We start from the raw sequence: 24,869 nt of genomic DNA, 5'->3' as shown, positions 1-24,869 counted from the left end.
CGAGCAAAACGATCTTATCGTCATCAATATTTGTTTTAATTTTTTTTTATCTTTATTTTCATGTATTTATCAATGTTTGTTCAGTAACAACTCGTTGTCGTGGCCTAAGAAGTCTTTAATGAATGAAGATGTATATTTACTCTGTTACAAGCAATATTTACCTTTGCATGTTCGTACGTGAAACGGCCTTGAAGGTCAATTTGATTCAAGAAAAAAAATAGCGACTGCTGATTTCGAGCGATAAGTTACAACAACAACAAAAAAAAATGTTAACGACTTCTTAGCTCGTTCATTAAGTTAACTATTACGAAAAAAAAACTATTTTTGGCTAATTAATTGGATGAGTGTGCGAGTGAGTGAGTCATTAAGAAGCCATTAGGTACAAATAACAAAAAAAAAGTGATAAGACCGGCGTCAAGACACTTACTTACCTAGCAAGTAAATAGAAAAGATATCATTTGCGGTTGAAATTGGATGGAGCGTGTAATGTGGTGGTTCTGACAAAAGTGACGTGTCTGTCGATAAATAAATATAAAATCTAAAGCAAAAAAAAACAACTTTCGGTTTCGAAACAAATGGAATTCCTTTTATTTATTTTTATTGTCGTTTATTGTTTTTTTTTTCTTTATAAAAATTGTTTTGCGAAGGATTGTTAAAGAAGAAATTTGTTTTTTTTTCTTTGTCTGTCTGTGTCTGCAAAAGCAAATTCGTTTGAAGAGAAGACTTTTCAATAAAAAAAATTCATTTTTTTTTTGTAAAATCCTATTGAAATTGATAAAATTTGCAATATAAGAAAGAAAAATATTTCAATTTATACCAAATTCTAAAAAGTGCAAAAACTTTTGACTTTTTGAAATATAAAAAAAAACTTTACTTTTGGCTTAAACTTAGGTATTTTTTATTTTCGATTTTAGAAAAAAAAATTTTTATTTTATTTAAATAAATATTTTAATTCATTTTTTCTTAAATTGATATTTTAATTAAATTTATTAATTTAATAAAAAATCGTTAAATATTCTGAAAAAAGACATTTTTGAAATTAAAAAAAAAATATGAAATTTAAATTTTTAAAAAAATTGTAAGGAAAATTATATTTTTAAAATTAATTTAATTAAATTTTCAATTTTTGGCCTTCAGTTTTTAATTTTTTTCTTAAATCCTAATTTATTTTTTTTTTTTCATAATTTAAATGGTTTAATTAAATGATACTTTTAAAATTTACTTACAAATTTCTAAATTTTCCAAAATTATTGATTTTTGATTGCAAAAATAATTATTGTAAAAATTATTTTAACTTAATTTTCGCTTTAAAATCAAGAAAATTTTATAAAAAAAAATATTTTCAAAAGAAGAAAAAAAAAATAATGAAAAATGTCACATTTTTATTTTTTGAATTTAAACGAATTGAAAATAAATTTTTATTAAAACAATTAGTCTTTTGATTTTATTAAAAAAAAATTTAAATTTTTGTTAAAATTATTTTTTCTTCAAAATTTCTTAGCTTAAATATCTTAAATAGGAAAATTATTTTTAATATATCATCAAAAATGTCAAAAAAAATTTTTTAAATATTTTAAATTTAAAATAATTTTTAAAAAATATTATAAAATCCGCTTTCGTCACTTACATTCCAGTAGCAATTTTAAATATCTTGACCAACTCCATTAAACACCTGATGATTACCAGACTTCTTCAGCATTACTTTTTACAGATAACAGAAAATCATCGACGACGTAAGATTTTATAAATTATAAAACACATTCTAAACCAGTTTTACCTGTTCTCTCTCTGACATTCTTCTAAACGGATTAACCCCACACAGAAATATTTGGATCTTCCGAAACTTGTTGTATTTACAAACGTTTAGTTCAAGGCTCTGTTATATTTTTTTTCCTTTCATATTCCGTTAAATTTCGACTTCCTTTTAATTTTGCCATAAATCACGCGTAAATTTGAGTTCATAAATACTTGCACAACTGCACCACATATGTCGGGCCATTTCTTTCATTGTACTAAAAAACTTTTGCTTTTTCGAATATATGGACGACCAACCTTGACATGAATGACGATTGATTTTTAGTTTTTCTCTCCAAAGTCTTATTATTACAATTTCAAAACACTCACTCACTGGACTTACATGCATGAAGCTCATTATTACTTTTTATACAAAACAAAGTTTTTATTTCTTTTCTTTCTTTTTTTTTCAAATGAAATCGTTAGTAGCTCATGTAGTAATAAAGAAATCTAATTTAATAAATTTGTTTGTTACCTTTTACGATTTTTTTCATTGTACTTTACTTGTAATAATAATTAAATCGGCGCTATTACGAAAATAATTGATTTGATGATTGATTGAACTGCATTTAACGTTGATTTAATTTGGTTGGGGCCTTCAGAATATTTTTATGAGCTTGCACTTTTAAATGTTCAGAGAAGAACGATAAAGTTTGAAATTTTTTCGTTTTTTTATCAAATCAAGGCAATAACCTCATTAAAATAATTTTGTCTTCTTTTTTGTTTTTCGAGGAATTTTTTTTATTTCTTTGAGAAGATAAAGTCATTTCTCGATCGTTCTTGTGTTGCATAAGAAGTGACGATTGAATGAAATAAGTACCAAAGTGTGAGAGAAAATTATCTTTTAATCGTCTTACTTTCGATGAAATGTGGGCTAAAGAGGGCTTAAAAATTTTAAAGGGACCGAATTTTTTATAAATCGTTTAAACCTGTAAAAGAAATTTGATAAAGTTTCGTAGTTTTTATTCACTTTTAAAATTTTTATGTCACCTGTTGTGAATTTACAGTCGATTTTTTGTAATAAAATTTTTAAGTAAATACCTAAATAAAATTTTATAAAAAAATATTTAAATAAAATAAAATTATTTTTTTTAATTAAAATAGGAATAAAATATTATTTATTCGTTTAGTTAATTTATTATTAATTAATTATTTAATTAAAAATTAAAATAATTAATTAAATAATAAATTTTAATTAGTTATAAAATTAATTTCACTCCTTAAATTCCTTAATTTTAATTTTTTTAGAAGACTTTTAGCAAAAATCTTTTTAATTCCAATTTTTACCGCATTTAAATGCATTTTAAATACAATAAAAACCATTTAACGACTGTTTAACATACCTTCACTTCACCGTTATTGTAAATTATTATTTACACAAACAAACCGCGTTAAACACCTTGTTTTACGATTATTCCAATAAATAATTTCGGCATGAAACGTGGCGAAGTTCAAACATATGGACCAAAAACCTGCTTCTGTTTTTTTTTCACTAAAATTTAATGAAGTCATGTTTAATTTCCGTAAATTACGCCCACAATTCCCGCATGGTCCATGTGTTTGGGAGATAATTGGCAGTTTTCTTTCTTACCTGACCTACACCACAAAAAAATCAACAAGAACGAACAAAGAGCTATCATGATAAAAAAAAAATGTGTGTCGCGTGGGATATTAATTACTTTTTAATAACAATCTATTATTTATAAATATTATCCTGTTTCGCTATAATAACCAACTCCGCGTCGAGACATCGATGCCAAACAACAAGTTAGAAATTCAATTCAACAATAATTATAATTTAATTTGTTAAAATAACAGATTACGGTCATCTTGTTAGAAGCACACGAAAAAAAATCGAAACACTTTGACATTGAATGGACACTCGACTCGGATTGATTCGACGACGACAATAAACGGTAATGTGTACCTCAGACTGACATGTTTTCACAAGCAAACAAACGAGATGAATAAATTTTGTATTATTAAAAAAATAAATAATGTAAGCATGAAATCTCAAAACTGGTCTTGCCAATTTTGAATTTTCTGTAATTATTGCTGCGTTATTTCTTGTGAGTGAGAATTTTTAAAATATCAATGGAAGTGATATTTTTTAAATAGCCACGACGAGAAAGTTTTTTTTAATGAGATTTTTAAAAAATTAATTATTTTAGACTCTATTTAGGACAAAAGAGTTTTTTAAAAATTATTTTGATTTATTAAAAAATAAAAGTTAAATGAAAATCCAAATGAAAAACATTTTTTTTAAATTAATTTTTGCATTTTTTTTTTGAATCAATAATTTCTAAAGTTTTAGAAAATTAAAGGACTTAGCCTTGATTAAGCCTTAATTAATTAATTATAAAAAATAAAAATTAAGATGTTTTCAAAAATAAATTTTTTTGAAATAATTAAATTTAAATTAAAAACTATTTTTTTTAAATAAAAATTTTAAGTTAAAATAGAAATCAATTAAATAAAAAATAATTTTTCTAAACTTTTAATTAAAATTTTTAATTTTGCCATTGTATTAACTTCAAATATGTCTTTTTTTGTCTAAAATTATAAAATATTAGAAAAAGTTCATAAAAAAATAATTTAAGTCTCAAAAAATCATTTAAATAAAATTAAACAAGACTCCAAACTCTTCGCGATCCAACTTTTTATACCTTCGATCACACAGTTATTCGTGTAGGATGCAAATTATTTGCAAACGAAACTCGAATCTCACATTCGTACAAGAAAGAGTGTGTGTTTACAAGTGTACCGTGACACTTTTATTGTTAATTTGAATATCCAAAACAAAAAATATGAGACGAAAAAGAAATTTGTTGCAAAAAATTAATTCGCAGATTAATTCGTGGGAGTTTTTTTTTATTTTTTTAATCTATTCACATGACCAAAAATCTAGGATTTTATTGATTTAAGAAAGTTTCGAACGGTACTAATGCAAACAAAAAATTAAATTTGTCACCAATAAATTCAACTTTCTACAATTTATTTTTTTTTCTGTCACACAAAAAGAATAAATTGACCTTCCATGAACCACTTCTCGTACTAGCCAAATTTTAATGCAAATTAAATTGCATTTATTCGATTTTTTTTTACATTTATTTGTAAGTGTAATAACGGACTACGACGAAATGTATGCCACCAACGTTATTGTTCATTTTTTTAAGCGCAATAATGATCAAAACACGACCATTGTGATGGCAATTTTGGTTCACCGGGACCTTATCGCGTTCCGACATTCACGTTTTCTTGCCTAAAACATAAAAAAAATTTAAAGTACAAAAATTAAAAGGCAGAATTGAACACTTGATACGCCTATGCGCGTGCTCAATTGCCACACACATCATCAATGGAAAAACAATAAAAAATAAGCGTAACATGTGTTCGATGGCGGCAAATGAACGTAGATCACAAAGCCTTGTTGTTTTGCTTCAATTTTATTTTTTCGATGTTTACTTAGGCCGCTTAAAATTCAAATATTTTGAATTTTTTTTAAAAAAATAATTTTTAAATTAAAAAATTAAAACGAAAAATAAAAATTCTAAAAATAAAAAAAAATTAAATTAAAATAAATAAATTAATCAATAAAATAAATTAAATAAATAAAAAAAAAAAAAAAATTAATTAAAAAATAAATAAATTAAATTGAATAAATAAATAAAATAAAATAAATTAAATGGATTTTATTCTCTAAAAAATATTAAAATAATTTATTTATGTTTTCAGAAATTTATTATTTTTTATTTATTCATTTAAAAAAATAAATTAATTATTTTAATATTTTTTAGAGAATAAAATCCATTTAATTTATTTTATTTATTTATTCAATATAATTTAATTTATTTTTTAATTTTTATTTATTTTTTAATATATTTATTTTCATAATTACAAAAAAAGGTAAAAAATATATATTTTTAATAAAATTTTAACCTTTTATACCCCATTGGACTTTCGGCTTTTTATAAAGTTAAATTGGAGCAGCCTTACTATTTTTTAGATGTAAATAATAATTTCAAAGGTGTATTAATCACTTTAGTTATGAGGGCTCGACAAATATTTTTTTTATCGCGTACCCACATAATGACAATATTTATGTTTGTATGACCTTAAAACGAATGTAGAGTGATGATGATACAATGAGAGGCATTTTTAGCGACACAAGTGTAACTACGTGATTAAACATTTGATGAGTCAGTCGCAAATACGAATCTCCTTGACTTCCTTGATCCAATAAAAAAAAATAAAAATTTCCATGGGAGAGGCATAAAATGGTAATTTTTATCATTCTTCACGAATAATTCAAATATAAATTGCAAAAATAATTTCATTTTCATTCAAAACAGAGATGTAAAAGAGGCACAAAAGGTCAATTATGTAAACTGCTCAAGCATGCAACGGGTCAGGGTGATCGCTTACAAGAGATTGCACTTTTGCCATTTATTTGCGTGCCACATTTTCTATCGCTAACAAAATATTTATTATTTCCTGCTTCACTTATGTCATTTTTGCGCTTTTGTCGTCCTTTGTTGCTGCAACCCGATGCGATGTCTGACATGAGAGAACTGTCAACACTAATTAAGTAATTAATAACAAAATTTCGCTGAAGGGCTTGTCACTGCAGCGCGTTTTCAATTAAAAATCCATTCAATTTATCTCCGAGCTGTGTTATTTTACGAGATATTAAAGACATTAGTCGTGACATTTTGAATCTCGTGTCGTTTGTTCTCGAGATAAATTAAAAAAACGCAACACAAATGCAACATTTATCATTATTTCTTTACGCGCTTGATCTATTTATAAATGTTGTTTTTCTTTTCTAAGTCGTTTTGTATCAAATAAATATCTCGAACGAAAAAAAAAGAGTTGATCTTGATTTTTAAATTAATAAACAATATTGGAACATGACGTTTTTGAAGAAGGTTTTTATAAGAAACACATGACAAATGTATCAATTAGTGCACTTCTATGGTGTCTTAATTAAAAAGAAAGTCAAGTTCTGTGACATTTTTTATGGGCCGGAACATTTCCAGATTTTTTCCTAAAGTGCACATGATTTAAGAGTTTGTCACGCTTCATGTTTGACAGACATTGAAAGTGATTCGTGAGACGTCTGCGATGACAATCCTTTTATGAGAAAGAAGAGTTTGTGAAATTAATTAATTTTGCAAAAAAATAATATTCAAGACTTGAGCGTATTTTGGAATATTTTAAAATTTAATTCGAAATAATAATTTTTTGAATAATTCTTAAATAATTAATTTATTTAATTTTATTTAATCTAATTCATTATTTATTATTAATTATTTATTTAAGAATAATTCAAAAAATTAATTTAATTAAATTATTTTAATTTTACTCTTTGAGTAAATTTAATTTGGTGAAAAAATGGAGCTTCTAAAATTTACGACGGATTTCGACGAGGGGGGTGGGGGGTAAACAGAAATGTACGACGTCGTAAAAATATGCCATATTCACGATTTAAAAAATTTTCGTTTTGAATTATTTAAAATAATTTGTAATCTTTTTTTTTCAAATTTTCATTAATTTGAGTTTTTTTTTTCAAATTTTTCACGAGCTTTCATTGAAATTTGAACTGTTACTAAAAAAATCCTTTTCAGTGAGGGGGAGGGGGGGTCATGTTAAAAAACACGTCGTAAATTGAAACACGTTGAATTTCGACGGTTTACGATTATAGGGGGTGGGGGTCAAAAAATGCCCTATTTTTGCCGACGCCATTAATGAATGACGCCCTAGTGTTCAGAAGGCCTATGAAACCTGAAACATTTAGGATTATTGTTTTGGCCTAAGCAAAGTCGTCTCACTTTTGCCTCATTTTAGTCTTGACCTCCATTTTGTAATCCTCGTGTGTCGTCAATTTATCGCAAAATCATGGCTTTAAATCGATTTTCAAAGACTTCGTACCGTTTTGGGATCGAATTGTACGAAAATTTCATCTCAGATGACGATAACTACCCGCAAAACATTGTTTTTTCGCCGTTTTTGGTCCAAATTGCGTTGTCGACGATTCTCATGGGAGCTGTAGGCAAAACTTTTGAAGAAATTGGAGTCGTTTTGAAATACGGAAAGAATTGCAAGAAAGCCCAAGTCGCTTATCAGTTTCACGAAATGATGCTGCAAATCAAAAAGGAAGGCGGCTTAATGATTAACAACGAAATTTTTGTTCAACGTGGATACAATTTACATGCGGCTTTTCTCAACATCACCAAAAATTGTTTCGATGCTCGTGTCACCAAAATCGATTTCAACAACAAAGATTCGGCTGTGGAAGAGATCAATAAATATGTCGAAAATAACACAAATGGCGCGATTAAAGACGTTGTTTCGTCAGAAGACATCAAAGAATTTACCCGAGCACTCGCTGTGAACACAATTTACTTCAAAGGAGCTTGGCGCAAACCGTTTGACGTATATTCCACTCGCAAAATGCCTTTTTGGACAACAACAACTGAATATTCTGACGTGGATATGATGGTCCAGCGCAACCGCTTCGCTTATGGAACCTTGGAGAAACTCGATGTCACAGTCATAGAATTGCAGTATAATCAATCGGATGTGTCAATGATGATTTTTTTGCCTAACAAAAAGGACGGCTTGAAAATTCTTGAAGATGGCTTGAAAAAACTCGATTTGGATTTTGTTCGTAGTCAAATGCAAAAAGACCACGTCGCGCTTTATTTACCTAAATTCAAGTTTGAGTTCACGCAAGATTTGGAAAAAGTTCTCAAAAGCCTTGGAATGAAAGCAGCTTTCGAGGAAGATCTGGCAGATTTTCGGCATTTGAAGGATCCGAACGACGATGAGACTTTCTTTGTATCGAAAATTGTGCATAAAGCCTTCATTAAAGTTGACGAAGCTGGAACCGAAGCAGCTGCAGCTGTCCGTATTATCCTTTGTGGAGGTGGTCCTTCGCCAACTTATCGTCCCTTTGTCGCTGATCACCCTTTTATGTTCATGTTGGTATTGAACAATTTCATGATGTTTGCAGGAGTTGTTAATGATCCCGCAGATTTTTTAGAAAGCGATTAGAAAGCATGTGATGCTTAAGATTTTTCTGTGAATTAATTAATAAATGTATCTAAATTAAATACATAAATATCACATTCTTTCAGCTATTTATAACAAATTCCCAAAATCCCGAATCCCAAATGGTAATTAAATTTAATTTTTTTATTAAATTAAATTAAATTTAATTGTTTGATTCTTAACTAATTTATTCTTATTTCTAAATTTCTTTTTATTTATTTAATTAAATTAATTAATATTTAATTAATTGTTTAGGCCGCTCCAATTTTTGTTGAACTTTTTGTTCCATGCCCTATTTGAAAAAACGAAAATCAAATGGGGCAAAAAAAAATTTCATCAAAAATCACCGTTTTTTGGTCTATTTTTAAAATTTTCAAGAAAATTTTAAAAATTTTCTATTTTTTTTATAATTTTAAACTTTTGTATTAAAAATGACATTTTTACAAGAAATTTCTTTTAAAATTTTTTGACAGGTTTTTTGATGAATTTTTTTTGTTTAAATTTTTTAACTTGAAAAATTCTGAGATCAATTTTAAATTATCAAATCTCAATATTTTTTAAATAAAAAAAAACTTAAATATTCATTAATGAACAAAAATTGTTTGAATTTTTGTCATTTTGTATGAAAAAGTTTTTCAAAATTTTTTTATTATTTTGCCCCCCATTTTGATGAAAAAAGTCTTTTGGGACAATAAGTTCGAAAAAATTTGGAGCGGCCTTATTTAGTTTTTAAGTCCTTAAAAATATATAAAATTCAAGTTAAATTAAAAAAATAAAAATTAATAAATTTAAAAAAAATAATAAGTAAACTTACGGAAGAAAAAAAATATCAAAAAATTTATTTCCCATACCGGGAATCGAACCCGGGCCTTCCGGGTGAGAGCCGGATATCCTAACCACTAGACAATATGGGATATGAAGATGTTCTTTGCTTTTACAGAACGGATTAACGGCCAATCATCACAAAATTTTTCTTATGTTTTATGGAAATTCATCCGATTCTATTTATAGCTCGTTCGTCACTATCAAAAACGATCTAAAAATTATCTTCTTTTTCAATTTATCAACTTTGTAACTTTTATAAATTCCCACAATTCATTGATAAGCTTTGATTAAACAAAATAAAACTTAGCAATTCAAACATTGATTGAAGAGCCGCTTCGAAAAATTTCCTTATCTCAATTCCAAAAAAATTTTCTAACTTCAACAGACAGACAATTTTTGAATTTTTTTAAATCAAAAAATGAACTAAAAACATTTTCAACACATTACATATTAATAGTTGTAATAATAACGAAAACACAAGTGCTTCAAAGGAAAAACCTTTTTATTTTATTTTCATTGTCGGCTTTTTTTCTCAGTTTTCAAGGAGATGCAACGTCAATCTCGCAACTTTCTTCATTTTCCGCCTCTGACTTTTAAATGAAGAAAAATATTAAATTTCATCAAGCACATTTCTTCTCCATCCAACAGTCATCATATACTTTGTTATAATTAGATTTTATGAATGTTCATTTTTTTTATTTGTTATACAAAATGTAACTGGTAATAATAATAATGATTCATGCATGTCTTGAGTGATGTTGAAGAAAACATCATTAATATCAGAAAAAAGTGTAAAAAGAAAAGTTTATGATGGATATGTGGAAATTTTACTCTTAAACGCTATGAAAAAGTGTGTTTGGTCGTATAATTGAGAAATTTTTCAAAATTCTATGGAATTGAAATTTTTTTCTACGAAATTAACTGTAAACTCAATCAACGTCGCTCTGCTTCTTAGAAATAAAAATCACGTTTTAATCATAAAATATTAAATAAAAATTCGTCTGTCGGTGAATCATGCCCAAATTTAACCTTCACACCTCTTCAATTGTCTATTGCCTCATTAAACTTCAAATTAACAACAAATAAAAAAAATATTATTCACTATTATTAGCTTCTCAATCATTTATTTTTGGATCACCGGAGGAACTTTATGAATTTTTCAACTACTTGTTCACTTGGCAATCAAAACTTTTTTTTAATATTTTTTTTTGTACTTGAACAATGAAACTTTAAATTCGCATCACGTTTCATTTTTTTTTTTTTTTTTGACAAGAACTAGCATGCGAGGCGAGACAATGTTTGATAAGTTTTATTTCCGTTTTTGTGTTTTTTGCATGTCGACGGAAGAAAAGGTGCCAACTACCACCGTTGAAGGTGATTCCGAAACTTTGATAAATTTTGTAGGTTAATATTTTTATAATTCCACGCTTTTCATTGTTCATTAGGGCCACATGCATGTCAAATTGTTCCAATATTTTACCTTTTTCGCGAGCATTTTCTTCGCAAGGCGTCGTGTCAACCATCCAAATGGCACAAAGTTGTAATAATCTAATTGCCTGCCATATAACTTTTTTTCTTTTGCATAGAAAACGAGTAAAAATAGAAAATATCACTGTTTTTTATCGCAAACACACACAACCATTACAACATTAACCCAAACAGTAATTTTCAGATTTTATTTTCTGTTCTGTTTTTTTTTATTTTTAATTTTTTTTTCGTTATTTTTGCATCAAAAATAGAACATATTAACCGAGAATTGCATAATAACGCATCCACAGCTGAGCGAGATTTCGTCTCGTCGCCGCACGATACGCAAGAAAATTAATAGTACGGTAGCACATGTGACAAAATTAGAGCAGAAAAGCAGTCATCTCGCGTCCATTCTGTCGTTTTGTGGTTTAATTCAAAATTTAATGTGAAAAAAAAATTATTTTTACGAAGTTTCTCTCACCAGAAAGGAAATCGAGTGCAAAGAAATGGAACAAAAAATTAAATATTATTGCAGAGGCGTTTAGATCATTTTTGCACACAGAAAAAATTACAACTTCACTTCATTGAATAATAAAAGGTAACAACAGCTGTACCACGTCAAGAGTCAATTAAGAGTTTGTGTGTGTGTGTGTCAGGTAAGGCACGAATAAATTTACATCGAAAAGTTCTTTGTTCATAAACGTCTTTCGTTAAAAAGCTAATCTATGCAAATAATTTTTTTTAAATAAATTTTTCAATATAACGCTAGAATGACACCTTGAGACCGTTTGTTAGTGCAATGAAACGACAATCTCGTCTCGATGAACAATTAAAAGGGTGTGACAATGTTATTGGAGAATTTTTTCTTCTTCAACGGTGTCATTGTACCTTTTTCTTAAACAAACAGCCTGCCAATTTTCCAAGAACATAAAAAAATATGATGGAGGAAATTCATTTTCTTAACGGGGACAGGAAGTAACTGTGTGACAAATTGTTTAAAATAGAAGAAAAATACGGAAAAAGTAGATTGTTTATGTAAAATAATAATGATTGAAGTTAATTAGTGATGTATAGTGGAACGGGAAAAGGTGATGAGTGAAATTCCTTTTTTTTTTGTAAATTTTTTTAAACGGAAGAGGAATTATGCTTTTTAAAGATTTAAAGTGCCACACAGTAACTTAAGCTAATTAGCCTTAAATTTATGAAAAATCTTTTTAATCCATAAAAGTCACGAAGAAAAACAAGAGAAAATGCTCCCAAAGACAAATCTAGTCAAAATTAAGCAAAAAAAAACAATAAATTTTTAAAAACTAAATTTTTGTCGCTAAAAAATTAATTTTTAATGTTGAACAAAATTTTATAAAAAAAAAGCAAACATTTTTTTTAATTTCAGAAAAAATAACTTCAAAAGAAAAAAAATAAAAATCAAGTTTTTTCTCCGATTTTTAACAGTTTTTTCTTTATTTTTACGCTAAAATTTCGCTATTTTTTCAAGAAAATAATTAAATTTAAATATATATGATTTTATTAATGAAAATTCAAATAATTTTTTTAAACTAAAAAATAAAAAAAATAGATTAAATTTTAAAAATTTTAAAGTAACTTTTTTTGGCTTCAATTTTTTTATTTCTTTGTTTTTTAAAAATTTTGAAGAGAAATAAAAAAAATATCTTACAAAATAAAAATAATTAAAATAAATTCTTAGTTTTTATATTTAATATTTTTTTAAATTTGAAAAGAAATAAAAAAATAAAAGTAGAAAACTTGTAAGAAAATTAGAATTTTGAAAGATTGTAAAAAAATATTTTTTATAATTTTAAAAATTTTTAAATAATTTCTTGAATTAAATTATCCGTAATATAATATATAATATATATTTTATAAATATATAAAATATTTACAAAAACATTAAAAATCGTTAAAAAAACTTAATTTTATAATTTTTTATTTTATTTTAGTTGAAGTTAATTTAAAAATTTTATAAAAAAAAAATCATTAAAAAAATCTAAAAATTAAAATAAACAAATTTTGATTCACATTTTCTATAAAAAAAGGTTAACGACACACTTTCCTTCTCTCTTTTTTCATAAATAAACAAGAATCTTAACTTACCTTTAATATTTCCATTTCAATGTCACTTGCTTGTTATATAACCATCGTCACAACAATTGTACGAACCTATAACAAAACAAAAAAGAAAAAAGTAATCCAATAAAATACCTTATTTAACGCTCAAAATATAAATAATTCTCTTATCGAACAAACATAATCATTACATAATAAATAAAAAAAATGAAATGATATCAAATAAAATATCACTTTTTATTACAACTTCCACAGAGACTGCATTTCATACCAACTCTCGATATATAATAATAATTTTTATGCTGATCACTTATTTTCTTTTGTTCCATTCCATTTTATGTTATTTTTACACAAAATAACAAAAATAAATATCTTCCAAACAATACGATTCGTTACATGTGATTCGATGTGAGTGACAATAAATATCAAACGGAGTAACATTTTTTTATTTCATTTTATTTTATCGTCATCCATCGTTTGTTTGAAGAAAAAGAAGAAAAAAATGTCTAAAAATACTCCCACATGTCGTTCGTCTGCACGCTGCATCGCCGGATCATTTCCATTGAAAATCAAAAGTGTTTTTATTATTTCATTATTATTATTATGATTCGTCTTGTTTTTGTTGTGGTCGTGAATGACGATGTTTATTTCCAATGTTGAGTACCAAACTGACGAGAGAGAATCTCATCGCATATTGGAAGAAGATAAAATAAATGGAAAAACATAAATATTAAGTAATACACGCGCTCGGTTTCGTGCAACATTGTGAGAGGCACCGCTTCGCCGCTCGAAGATCGCGTACTGGTAAATTTAAAAATAAACAAAAATCGTACAACATAGAAGAAGAAACCGACAACGAGAGACTTTATGAGTAAAAATCCATTCATGTTAAAATAATAACAAACAACAAAAAAACTCAAGAAACTTCAGTTAGTGAAGTAACAGCCGCTTAGCTGCTCGGACGTGTCTTGAAAACTGCAAAAAAAAAACATTTTTCGTTTTTTTGTGTGAATTTCATGAATGTGTGAGACAAATATGGCATTAAGACAGCCATCAACGATGTCATCTGTTAATATTAATTAGTCTCATATATATTGATTGAAGTGCATTTTTTGTGTTTATTTAAAGTGAAACAAACAAAGGAAAAGTGTGTGAACCTTTTTTTTAACAATCTTTTTATGGAAAGACGGAAGAAAAGTTTTGATTGTCGCTTGTTACTTTTTTTAATTTTTTTTTTTTTTGTGAGAACAATGAAAGTCAGGGGGATTATCAACAACATGCATGATGCTGTTAAATGCATCAGCAATAAAAATTAATTTTTTTTCACGGCTTTCATTTCACATCAAATCAAAAAAAAAAAAATAAAAAAAAATGCCGGTTCAAATTTTAATTGCCTTGAAAATAAATTTGGCCTCTGCCTCTTCTTATCAACTGTTGCTCTCTCAAAAATATTTGTTAATCTCAAAAAAAAATTTCGCAAATTTGCCACTAATTGATTATCGTAAAAAAATAAATATTATAAAACGTGTCGGTTAACGTAAGCGAGCGAATGGTTTCAATTAACATGCAAAATAGACCAGAGATACGCAACTTTAGCTAAAAAGTCGAGTGCATGGAAAAAATTTTCCTTTTGTTTGAGCATCTTTCCATAAATCCACGTTTGCCGACTCTATTAGCGCACGCATCGGCATCGGATTCCATGCAAATACATCCATCTGTCTAACAGAAACCGGCTAGTTATTTCATTATTATTATAATGAAATATTGCAACAATCTTCTAATAACAGTACTACATAAATTTATTATAAAAATGTGTATTAAAAAAATTTGAGTCGATGATCGTTCGTTTTTTTTTTCGTCATGCATGCTAACTTTTAGCTTGCAGTTTAACTCACAATTTAGAGAAGAATGTTGTTGTTTTTAGATTGTGAGAAATTACATTTTCGCAATTTTTTATATTTTTTAAAATTTAAGATTAATTTTGTAAAAATTAAAGAATTTTTTCAAAAATCAAAGTTTTTTATTATAAAAATTTAGCAAAAATTGATAAAAATTAATTTCAAGGACGTTCAAAAAGAACAGGTTTTTAGGAATTTTTATGATGTTTACAAACAAAATTATCAACGTTTTTTTGCTAAATTTATATTTTTATGCCGATAAATTTTAAATTAATGTATAATTAATTTAATTTATTTTATTAAATATTGCCCTGGTTATTTATAAATAATAATCAATATAAATTTAAAATAAGTTAAATTTATTTTAAAAAAATAAAAAAAAGAATTTTCTAAAAAATTTTCTAAATTTTTTATAAATATTTTAATGTTAAATTAAAAAAAAATATTAAATTTATTTAAAAAAATTTTAAAAAAATTTCATTATCAAAAACTACATATTTTCAAAATTTTATTTAAAAATTATTTTTAATTAAATTATTTATTTTAAAAAAAAATTAAATTTAAAAAAAAATATTTAAAATAAATAATAATTTTTAAAATAATTAAAAAAAATATATTTTAATTATTTAAAATTAAAATTATTTTTTTTTTATATTATTTAAAATTAAAATAATTTTATTTTTTATTTATTTAAAAATTATTTTAATTTATTTTGAAGATTATATTTTTTTAAATTTATAATTAATAACAATTCAGTTTGAATCGCTTTTCGCAAAAATTTTAACGTTGCAAAAAAATAGTTTCTCACAATTTAACTACAAATGAAGTGAAAATAAGTATCAAATTGCTCTCCAACTCTTGATGATGATGATTTAATTTCACGAAGGAGGAAAGACGATCTTTAGTTGCTCGAACAAATTACTCCAGATAAGAAGTGAAAAAATATTTGTCTGCAATATTTTCCTATTTTTTTTATTTTTTGTTCGGTTAAAGACAGACAACCGCAACTCACAATCGCTTAATTGAATAAAAAGATTTCAAAATCTATGTGGGTCGTCTTTATTGCGAATATTCACTTCAATGACTCACATTAAAAAAGAATTATTTGAAATACTTTTAAAAAAGAAGATAAAAAAAGCGAATCTGCAAAATACTTGAAAAAATTATTAAAATTTCAACAATTGTTTCTGCGCATCGCAATTGGACCATAAACGCTTAATTAACGCCAATTCCTGCGTTTCGTCAAGAAGAAGAAAGACAACAAAATAAACAAAAGGGAGCGACAAGCAATTAAAATCAGAACCGGTAGTGAAAATTCTCTTCTATATTTACATTTATTTTTACGTGTAAAGTGCATCGTCTCTTCCATGTCGCACGCTAAAAAGATCTGAGTCACTCACACATTACGCTAAAAATAACTAGATTTGGGCCTATATCGTAGTTTGAGGCATCATCTTCGTCTCTAAATGCAACATTAATCAAGCCGAAAAAAAAGAAACACTCAAAATGTGGCACAAACTATTCAAAAGTAAATCAGCGAAATCACAGCTCAGTACGACGGCAACATCCGACGGTCCCGCCGGTGAATTATCCGACGTCAACAGTAGCGGCAGCAGCAACGCCAGCAGTCATGACAACGCCAAAAGTAACAAATTTACGAGTGCATTAAAACGCGTAACGCTGAAGAGGGCACACAGTGCCAGTAGTTCTGCCAACTCGAAAAAACTCCAGAAAGAAAATGCCGCAAAATTAGAGGAAAAAACGGAAAATATGCAAGTTTATCGGGAATTTGCCATGAGTAACGCGATAAATGTGCCGCAACGCGATTGTGATGAGCGACATGATCGACATTTGACCTCCTTCAGCACGTTCAGAGTGGGATCCGCAGGTAAATATTTTGGACCGACAACAATTGAAACATCCATTCACCTCAAAAACTCGAAAAAAAAGTTGAGTGCATTGAACGTCTATGTCTTAATAAGTCATTAGTGCGTGAAACATTGCATTTCTAAGCTATTAGGTATGCATGCATTTTGTAACAGAAACTCAAAAAAACATCTACCGAGGAAAAAATTGTTTTTTATTTAACAAAAATCGTGATTTTTTGATTTTCAACGGATTTTTGTTCTAAATTTCGTTATATAATCTCACAAAAGTGTGTTTCTTTACTTAATTTTATTGTCACTCACTCAAATTTTAAGTTTTTTTGGAAGATGTGTGAACAACGACCAAAAAAACAAACAACGACACAGTCCGGTTTATAGAATTTATGATATTTTAAAATTAATTAATGTTAATCTGTAATTATAAATGCGTCATTAGAGTTCAGACAGAGAATTTCAGACACGAAAAAAAATATCGCGAGGTGTGTTTGAACGTTTTGCTTTGAATATTCGAGTCGTGCTGCACTTTTGACTTGAAAGTCTTCCCTCTTGACACTTTTAATCGCTTGTTAGCCCGGTTTTACATCTTTTAATTAGCTTAATTGAACAAACAAACACACACGGATGAATTACCGGTGCTTTGTGCCATTTTGTAATAAATTTCAAGCGAAACAAGCCTAGGTCAATGTATGAGGAACACGTGAATTACGAATAAAAATGGAGAGTAGGTCAGGTGTGGTCTTTTCTAAATGATATCATTTCGTGTCTCACTCTATAACTTTTTGTAGACAACAATGAGTTTAATTTAATTACGAGGGTTTTGGGCATTTATTAGGAGTAAATTCATGAAATTTTATGGTAAAAAGTTGTCTTTTTAGTTTTTTTATTATTATAGATTTTTTTCTAATTTTTACCAAAATTTTCCTAGTTTTTATTTTATTTCTTAAAAATTATTTAATTTAAATTAATTTTATTATAATTATAAATAATTATAATTATTATTGATAATTATTTTTTTCTGTTTTATGGTTTTATTAATAATTTTTTTATTTATTAAATTATTTAATTCATATAAAAATAAACTATTTGTATTTAATAAATTTATTATTTAAACGACGAAAACGAGAAATTTTAATTTATTTTAATAATTTCATAATATTTTTTATTTAGGAAATTATTTTTAAAAAATTGACATAAATTTTCTGATTTGAATGAATTATTAATAAATTTTATTTAAATTTTTTCTTTATTTTAACATTTTTTAATTTTAATCGATCTTAATTTAATTTTTAAAAATAAAAAAATTAAAAAAATTAATTCTTAGTCCTTAAAAATTAATTAAATATTTTTCTTACATTTTTTGATTCGATTATTTATTTTTATTTAAAAAAAATTATTAATGATTTTTATTTTTTTTTAAATTAATTAAATTTTTCATTTAATTTTTGAATGAAATCCGTCTTATTTAATTCTTTATTTTTATTTTCCTAAAAAGTTAATTCTTTTATTTATTTATTTATTTTATTTATAAAATTTTAATTCAATTAGAAGTCTAATTAGAGTTATTTAATTTAATCAGACTTATTTAAAAATATTTTATTTCAAAAAAATAATCTTAATGTATCAAAATTTTTTTATGACAAATAAATTTAAATTCATTAAAATTGCAATTTTTACAGGTATCAAATTATTTAAAATTATTATTTTTAAATTCAGACGCCTCAAACAACAATTTATCATGTTTTTGGAATGAAATGAAACCAAAAAATCGCTAATGTTCCACAAAAAATAACAAACATGACAATTCACACCCATATTATATGCTTTATATTTACTCAGCAAAAAAAAACAAAAAATGTGTGAAGACAATAAAAAACATTGTGGTGTTTAGTCTCTAATGGACAACTTGGTTTTGCATGTCACAAATTTGACATTTGAGGACTTTATTTGTTGTTTTATGGTTTATATTTTTATTTTCTCGGAAATTCCATGACAAAAGTTGAGATTGTTCACTTCTCATGATACATATTCGCAAGTAATGCACCATTTGTCTTCGATCATGTAAGACGAAAAATTTTTTATTTTGCATACGAATGCAACTCAAGTACCGTGAATTCAATGAAATTTGTCACTTTCGACACTCGAGTGAACTTTTACTGCGTTTCCTGGAATTTACAATCACTTTGTCAATAAAAATTTTTGATTCATGCAATTAATTGTTTTTGTTATTGTTGACGAAACGTGCCATTTTTAATTATTTCGATCGTAAAATATTAATTTTCTTTGATATTTGACACCTTTGGCTTCGAACTCGTTCGAAATTGATATTCGATGACAAGATTCTTTCAAATGGAGTTAAAAAAGATATTGATCGTTACATGCTATTAACATTGATTTTTCGAATAAAATGTTGTTTTTACGAGTTGTTTTGATTTTTTCGATACTATGCATGGAATGTTTTGCCTGGTTAATGATCAAACGACAAGTTTTGCAAGATACGATCGAATTTCGTGAGTTTCGTAATGCATGTTGAGTGCATTAGAATTGCTTTCACAGATCAATTAAAAGAAAATTTTGTCATTAAACGTTACATAATACATTTTTCTTACAAAATTTGAGCAAAAATTACCACAAAATCGCCATAAACGAAAAATCTTCTCATCTTAATTGACTATTTGAGCAATTTTTGATGCGAAATGCCGTCAAAGTGATCATATTGATTGATGAATGAGCAAATTGCATCGTAAAAATTCCAATATTCCACTTGCTACGCCTAACAAATAAATACTTTCGACCCACATGTCGCTTAATTGAGGTGTGTAGTGTTGTGTTATCATAAAATCGTGGTAGTTTTGCTCGCGTGCAACGTATTTCGAGCAACATATCATTTGGAACGAATATTCTTTCGCTCCTACACGCGCGACACATACACGAGTAAGGTCATCAAATGCGTGCTTTTCGTAAAATTTCAGTCTTATCGACGTCAAAAGATCTGAAAATCGATAATTTCTTCGCCAAAATTAATTCGAAGGTCAATGTCGTGATTTAATTAGACTGAATTGGGCAAATAATTTTAATATTTTCTTTTTTTTTGTCCATTAGGTTTTAAATGTGGAATATAAAAATTATTTTTTAGGCGTTAAACGACGATTTTTTACATTAATTTTAATTATTTTTTTTAAATAAAAAATAAAATAAAAAAATAAAATTTAAAAAAAAAATTTAGAAAATTTTAAATTAATTTTTTTTAATAGATTTTAATAAAAAATAATTTTGACTTTATTTTTTTTAATATAAAATTCTATGATTTTTTTACATTAAATTTAAATAAATTATTTTTTTTTCAAATTTGATCAAAAAATTGAAGAAAAAATTTAAATTAAAAATTTTAAAAAATATTTTTTATTAAGTAAGGCAAAAATTAAATTTGGTCACGTGACTTTAATTTTTTATTAAAATTTTCAATAAGATTAAAGCAAATTTATTTAGATTTTTAAGTAAGAATTTGAATAATTTTAATAAAAATTAATTTTTTAATCGAAAATTGTCAAAAATTTAAAATATTTCATTATTTCCTGAATTTTTTCAACAAAATCAGATAAAAATTGAATTCATTAAATTAAATATCCTATTTTTTTCTTTTTTGCAGAATTTAATTCACCAACACCCGAGCCACGCAGCCTTCTTCCACAAACGCCAGAACCTGTTGAATTCGAACAACTTATCGAAAAACTCGACGTAATTCCATCGAACGACATCCAACTAGAACTCGTGCCGTGTCCCATTTGCACGCGAAAATTCGTGCCGGAATCTCTCACGAAGCACGTTGGCATTTGCGAAAAGATGGCCATGAAGAAGCGCAAAGTCTTCGATTCGTCACGACAACGCATCGAGGGAACAGAATTAGCGAGTTACCGACCGCCTCCATTGCCGGGCATGCAGTCGCGGCACAACAGCATCGACAATAGCCAAATGTCGATGAGCAAGGTGACGCCACCGAAGACGGTAAGTGTGTTAATCCCGTTTTTAAAAGTTGCTTTTGCGTTTTATGTCACACGAATGACATAATTTAATTTGTATTTTTTACGACAAAAAGTTAAAAAATTTTCATTTATTCTCATTTTTACTGCCAAACAGACACCACTTCCACGAAAATTCGAGAGAACTCCCAGTCTTGACAGGAATACGATGCGACAAGAGAGCATAACAACGTCTTCAGCCACATCAAAGATGTCATCAAATGCAAAACGCGTGCCCGTGCAAGCCCAAAGTGAAATGTGTCCCTATTGCGAACGAACGTTCGGCTTCAAAGCGTACGACAGACACGTTGAGTGGTGCAAGGAAAAGGCACTCCTGAAACAAATGAGTAGTAATAACAAAGAAACAGTTTCCGCAGCGAAAGAACGTCTTCAGGCAAGAATTAAATACAAAGCACCTTCCTTAAAGTAAGAAAAATCCTGAAATTAAAAAAAAATAATTAATAAAATTAAAATTTTTTTAGAACAAAACGACAACAAACCCGCGAAAAATATTCCGGAGGAAGTCTCAGTTGTAGCGGATCCACAAACAGCTTAAATGACCTCGGAATTCCGATGTTCAAACAGAAGGACTTTGGAAAAAGTGATAAAAAGAATAGTTTTTCAATGGCCAACTCGATGACGTCGTCCATGACCAGTGAAAGGTAAAAAAAAAAATAATCAAATTTTAACAAAAAAAACTTTTCACGCGAATTTCGCTCAGAAAAAAACTTGACGCGTCAAAAAATAACAAAAATTCTGCCAAAAAAGCTTTTCACGAAGGCACTAAAGAGCAAAAAAATCCAAATGAAAATTTATCTGACTTGGTAACTGTCTCGAAAATCCCTCACAAGCCTGGAAATCGTGTCAAAATTAATGAATTTGCCTTTCCGCTGAGCAAAACAAAGAGTGAAAGTTCAGTTAAAGTCGAACAAAAGCATTTTAATGAAGGTCCAAGTTCTCTTGCGAAAGCTAAATGTAATGTCAAACCGAATCCAAGGTAGATTTTCCCTAAAAAATTCGATTTTTTTTAAATTCTTAGTCATTTTTGAATTTAGACCGGTGATTTGTCGTCAAACAAACGTCAAAACCATTAAAAAGGCTCAAAAAAATTTAAATCATGATGAAATCCCAATAAGACCTTCGAGGTCGACTTATGCAAATACCAGTTTTGAAATCTCTTTGTTCGATGACGTGCCTCCAATTCCCTACATTGAACCTATTGCATCAACTTCGAAGACGAATTTAAACAAATACGTCCCAAAAGCATTCGCAAGGACCAAAACTCAAGTCTTTGATGACCAACCGCCCCCATTTTATGACCCCGAAGCCATTTTCGAGAACAGTTTCCAGGACAAACCTCGCGCCGAAGTGCCTTGCAGCACGGAAAAGTATGAAGAGCAATATTTTAACATAAATTTTCTCACGGAGAAACTTTCCACGAGCGACTTTGACTTGTGCAGTTCCGGGAAAAGTTTCATTTCGAGCGGCACTTATACGATAGATTCGGGAAGTACTTATACATTGAGGTAATTTTTCGTTTTTTTCTTTCTTTTTAGTGGACTTTCCGACCGCAACTACGACCCGTTCATGTCAGCGAAGCGACAACTGGAGGAGCTTTTTTCGCCGACGACGGGAACATCGACCAGCACATCGAAAAATAACAATACTACAACAACAACGACGCCCACGACAAACACATCGAATAAAACGACTTCGAAGAATAATTGCAGTAATAGTCTCATGACGAGCAGCATGAAAGTGACGCCGATCGTAAAGCCATCGACACCGACGTCTTCTATCCCGAGTCGTTCGAGTTTCCGTCGAACGTCGTCGCTGCGGCTCTCTAAGAAGGTCTCCAAGCCACTTTTCTCCCAAAATACTCGATCGAATATCCAGCGCGGCTTGTCTCCGGATGACGGGCCTGTGTCTCCGCATTTCGTGCGAGCCAACGAATACGATGAAATTCCTATTAAATCGGCTTATAATGCATTGCATGCCAATAAACCGATGGGTACGCCCAGTAAGTCATCGACTCCGATAAGGGCGACACCGCCAAAAACTCCGTCATTCGATGACACGCCGATTTTGAGACGTAACAACTCTGCCGACTTGCGTAAAAACCTGAAATTGGAGCTGACGAATCCGAATGCGCCGGATTTTTCGGTGTCGAAAACCGATTCGCTCGCTGTCTTTTTGAAATATGAGAAAGATTTGAAAGACAGCAGCACGTGTTTGACGGAGAAGGATTTGAAGGACAAGAGTAACAGTTGTTTGAGCAAGCGATCGTCCCTGATAAACGAATCCAAAGAGAATATTGTCGAAAATGTGGAACGTCTTCCGGAAATAGTCAACAAGACGCCTCCATCGGCTCCGGCGACACCGAATAACAATCGCATCTCGCCTCTTCTAAAGTTGGAGCCCATCACGAAAAATCAGCTCATCACAAATAACAACAATAACAACAACAACAAACCATTTAACAACAACAACGACTTGATCTGCGACGCACTCGGACTAAAAGTCACCAAACTCTCCGACTCGGACAACAGTTCCAGCGGCAGTTCGAGCTCCGCATCGGCAAAAAGCTCCTCAAAGCGCGACGATACACCCGAAAAATTCATTCCTAATCGCGGTTCCGGTCGAAATGTGCTTCGGCGACAGGTGAAATTGAGTAAAGACAGCATCCTTTACGACTTTTCGCCCGACTCCGACCCATATTCCGAGGAGTGTGACCAGAAAATTTCGCAACTCGAAGCGGAACGCGACAATAATCCGCATTTCAAGCGCAACTTGAGCAACAATGCCGACTCGGCGGACTTGGAATCCATTTTTGACGACTTTGACTTTGAGGAATTCATTTCGTCGTTCGAGGACGACGAGAATTACCCGATTTTCAAAGACTACAAAAATATTTTGCTGAGTCGCACGATAAGTGATAGTAAGAATATTGCTGCCAGATCGGAAATGGACACGGATTTTGGGAGTCAGGGCAGGCAGACGCCGCGCAATAGCTCGTCAAATACCGCAATGCATGTGGGCGAGAAGGAATTAAAGGTGCCAGCTGGCTTGAAAGTCAATTTGGATGAGTTGTCGCCGACGGAGAAGGATTTGCTGAAGAGTGTGAGTGAGCTGAATGACATGTGCAGTCAAAGTACGTATCCAGTGGATTCGGATGACCTTTCCAGCATCGATGGGTTTCCGTTGCGGAAACAAGCGGGCAGTAAAATGAGTGCAGATTCGGCGTATGGAAGGTAATTTCTTTTGAAAAAAAATTTAATTTAATTTTTTTGTCTCAAAAATTATTTTCGAAATGGGGGCAAAATAAAAAAAAAAAGGTTTTGAAATACTTTTTCATAGAAAATGTTATATTTTAAAGAATTTTTGATTTAGGAAACTGATTTTAAAACATTTCAAGTTAAAAAAAATAAAAATTAAGTTTAGCATTTTTTGAATTTTTGAGAAATGCAAATTCATGTAAAAATACAAATTTTGGCAAAAAAAATGAATTAAAAAATTTTCAAAAATTCCTTAAAAATTTTTCCTCGAAGAAAAATTGTCTAAATTGTAATTTTGTATTTAATTTTGACCTGTTTATTTATAGATATTTTTTTAAAATTCAATTTTTATAAAAAAAAATTTAAAAAAAAAATTAAAAATCAAAAAATTATTAAAAAAAATTCATAAAAAATTTCTAATTTTTTTTTAAATTCATTTTGAGAAAAAAATTTTCTGAAAATAAAAATATTTTTTTTATGACAAAAATTGTTATTGATAATTAATTTTTTATTATTTATTTTGAGTTTTTGGATTTTCGATTTTTCAAATAAGTCAAAAATCTTAAA

General features: G+C 28.3%; 2 protein-coding genes and 1 non-coding gene across 5 annotated transcripts in view; 2 read left to right on the top strand and 1 right to left on the bottom strand.

Moving 5' to 3' along the window:
• The window catches only part of LOC134836868 (serine/threonine-protein kinase pakD), a 28,861-nt gene that overhangs the window by 3,241 nt on the left and 751 nt on the right, over window positions 1–24,869 (top strand). For 2 of the 3 annotated variants that reach the window (XM_063852136.1, XM_063852135.1), the window contains exons 1-5: window positions 16,705–17,013; window positions 20,658–21,013; window positions 21,146–21,453; window positions 21,510–21,689; window positions 22,584–24,278. In XM_063852136.1, the coding sequence (XP_063708206.1) occupies window positions 16,896–17,013; window positions 20,658–21,013; window positions 21,146–21,453; window positions 21,510–21,689; window positions 22,584–24,278 (2,657 nt within the window). In that variant the 5' untranslated portion in view covers window positions 16,705–16,895. Of the gene's footprint in view, window positions 1–16,704; window positions 17,014–20,657; window positions 21,014–21,145; window positions 21,454–21,509; window positions 21,690–22,583; window positions 24,279–24,869 lie in introns of those variants that run through there. The other variant, XM_063852137.1, reaches the window with a different exon arrangement.
• Window positions 7,655–8,891, top strand: LOC134836770 (serpin B3-like). Its single transcript, XM_063851985.1, has one exon. The coding sequence runs from the start codon at window positions 7,693–7,695 to the stop codon at window positions 8,848–8,850; it is 1,158 nt and encodes a 385-aa protein (XP_063708055.1). The 5' UTR covers window positions 7,655–7,692; the 3' UTR covers window positions 8,851–8,891.
• Trnae-cuc (transfer RNA glutamic acid (anticodon CUC)) lies at window positions 9,690–9,761 on the bottom strand. Its single transcript has one exon. It is a non-coding gene; the product is annotated as a tRNA-Glu (tRNA).

The sequence above is a fragment of the Culicoides brevitarsis genome, chromosome 1 (assembly GCF_036172545.1).
Source record: "Culicoides brevitarsis isolate CSIRO-B50_1 chromosome 1, AGI_CSIRO_Cbre_v1, whole genome shotgun sequence".
Taxonomy (NCBI): Eukaryota; Metazoa; Arthropoda; class Insecta; order Diptera; family Ceratopogonidae; genus Culicoides; species Culicoides brevitarsis.
This window is presented reverse-complemented; position numbering and strand designations above follow the sequence as displayed.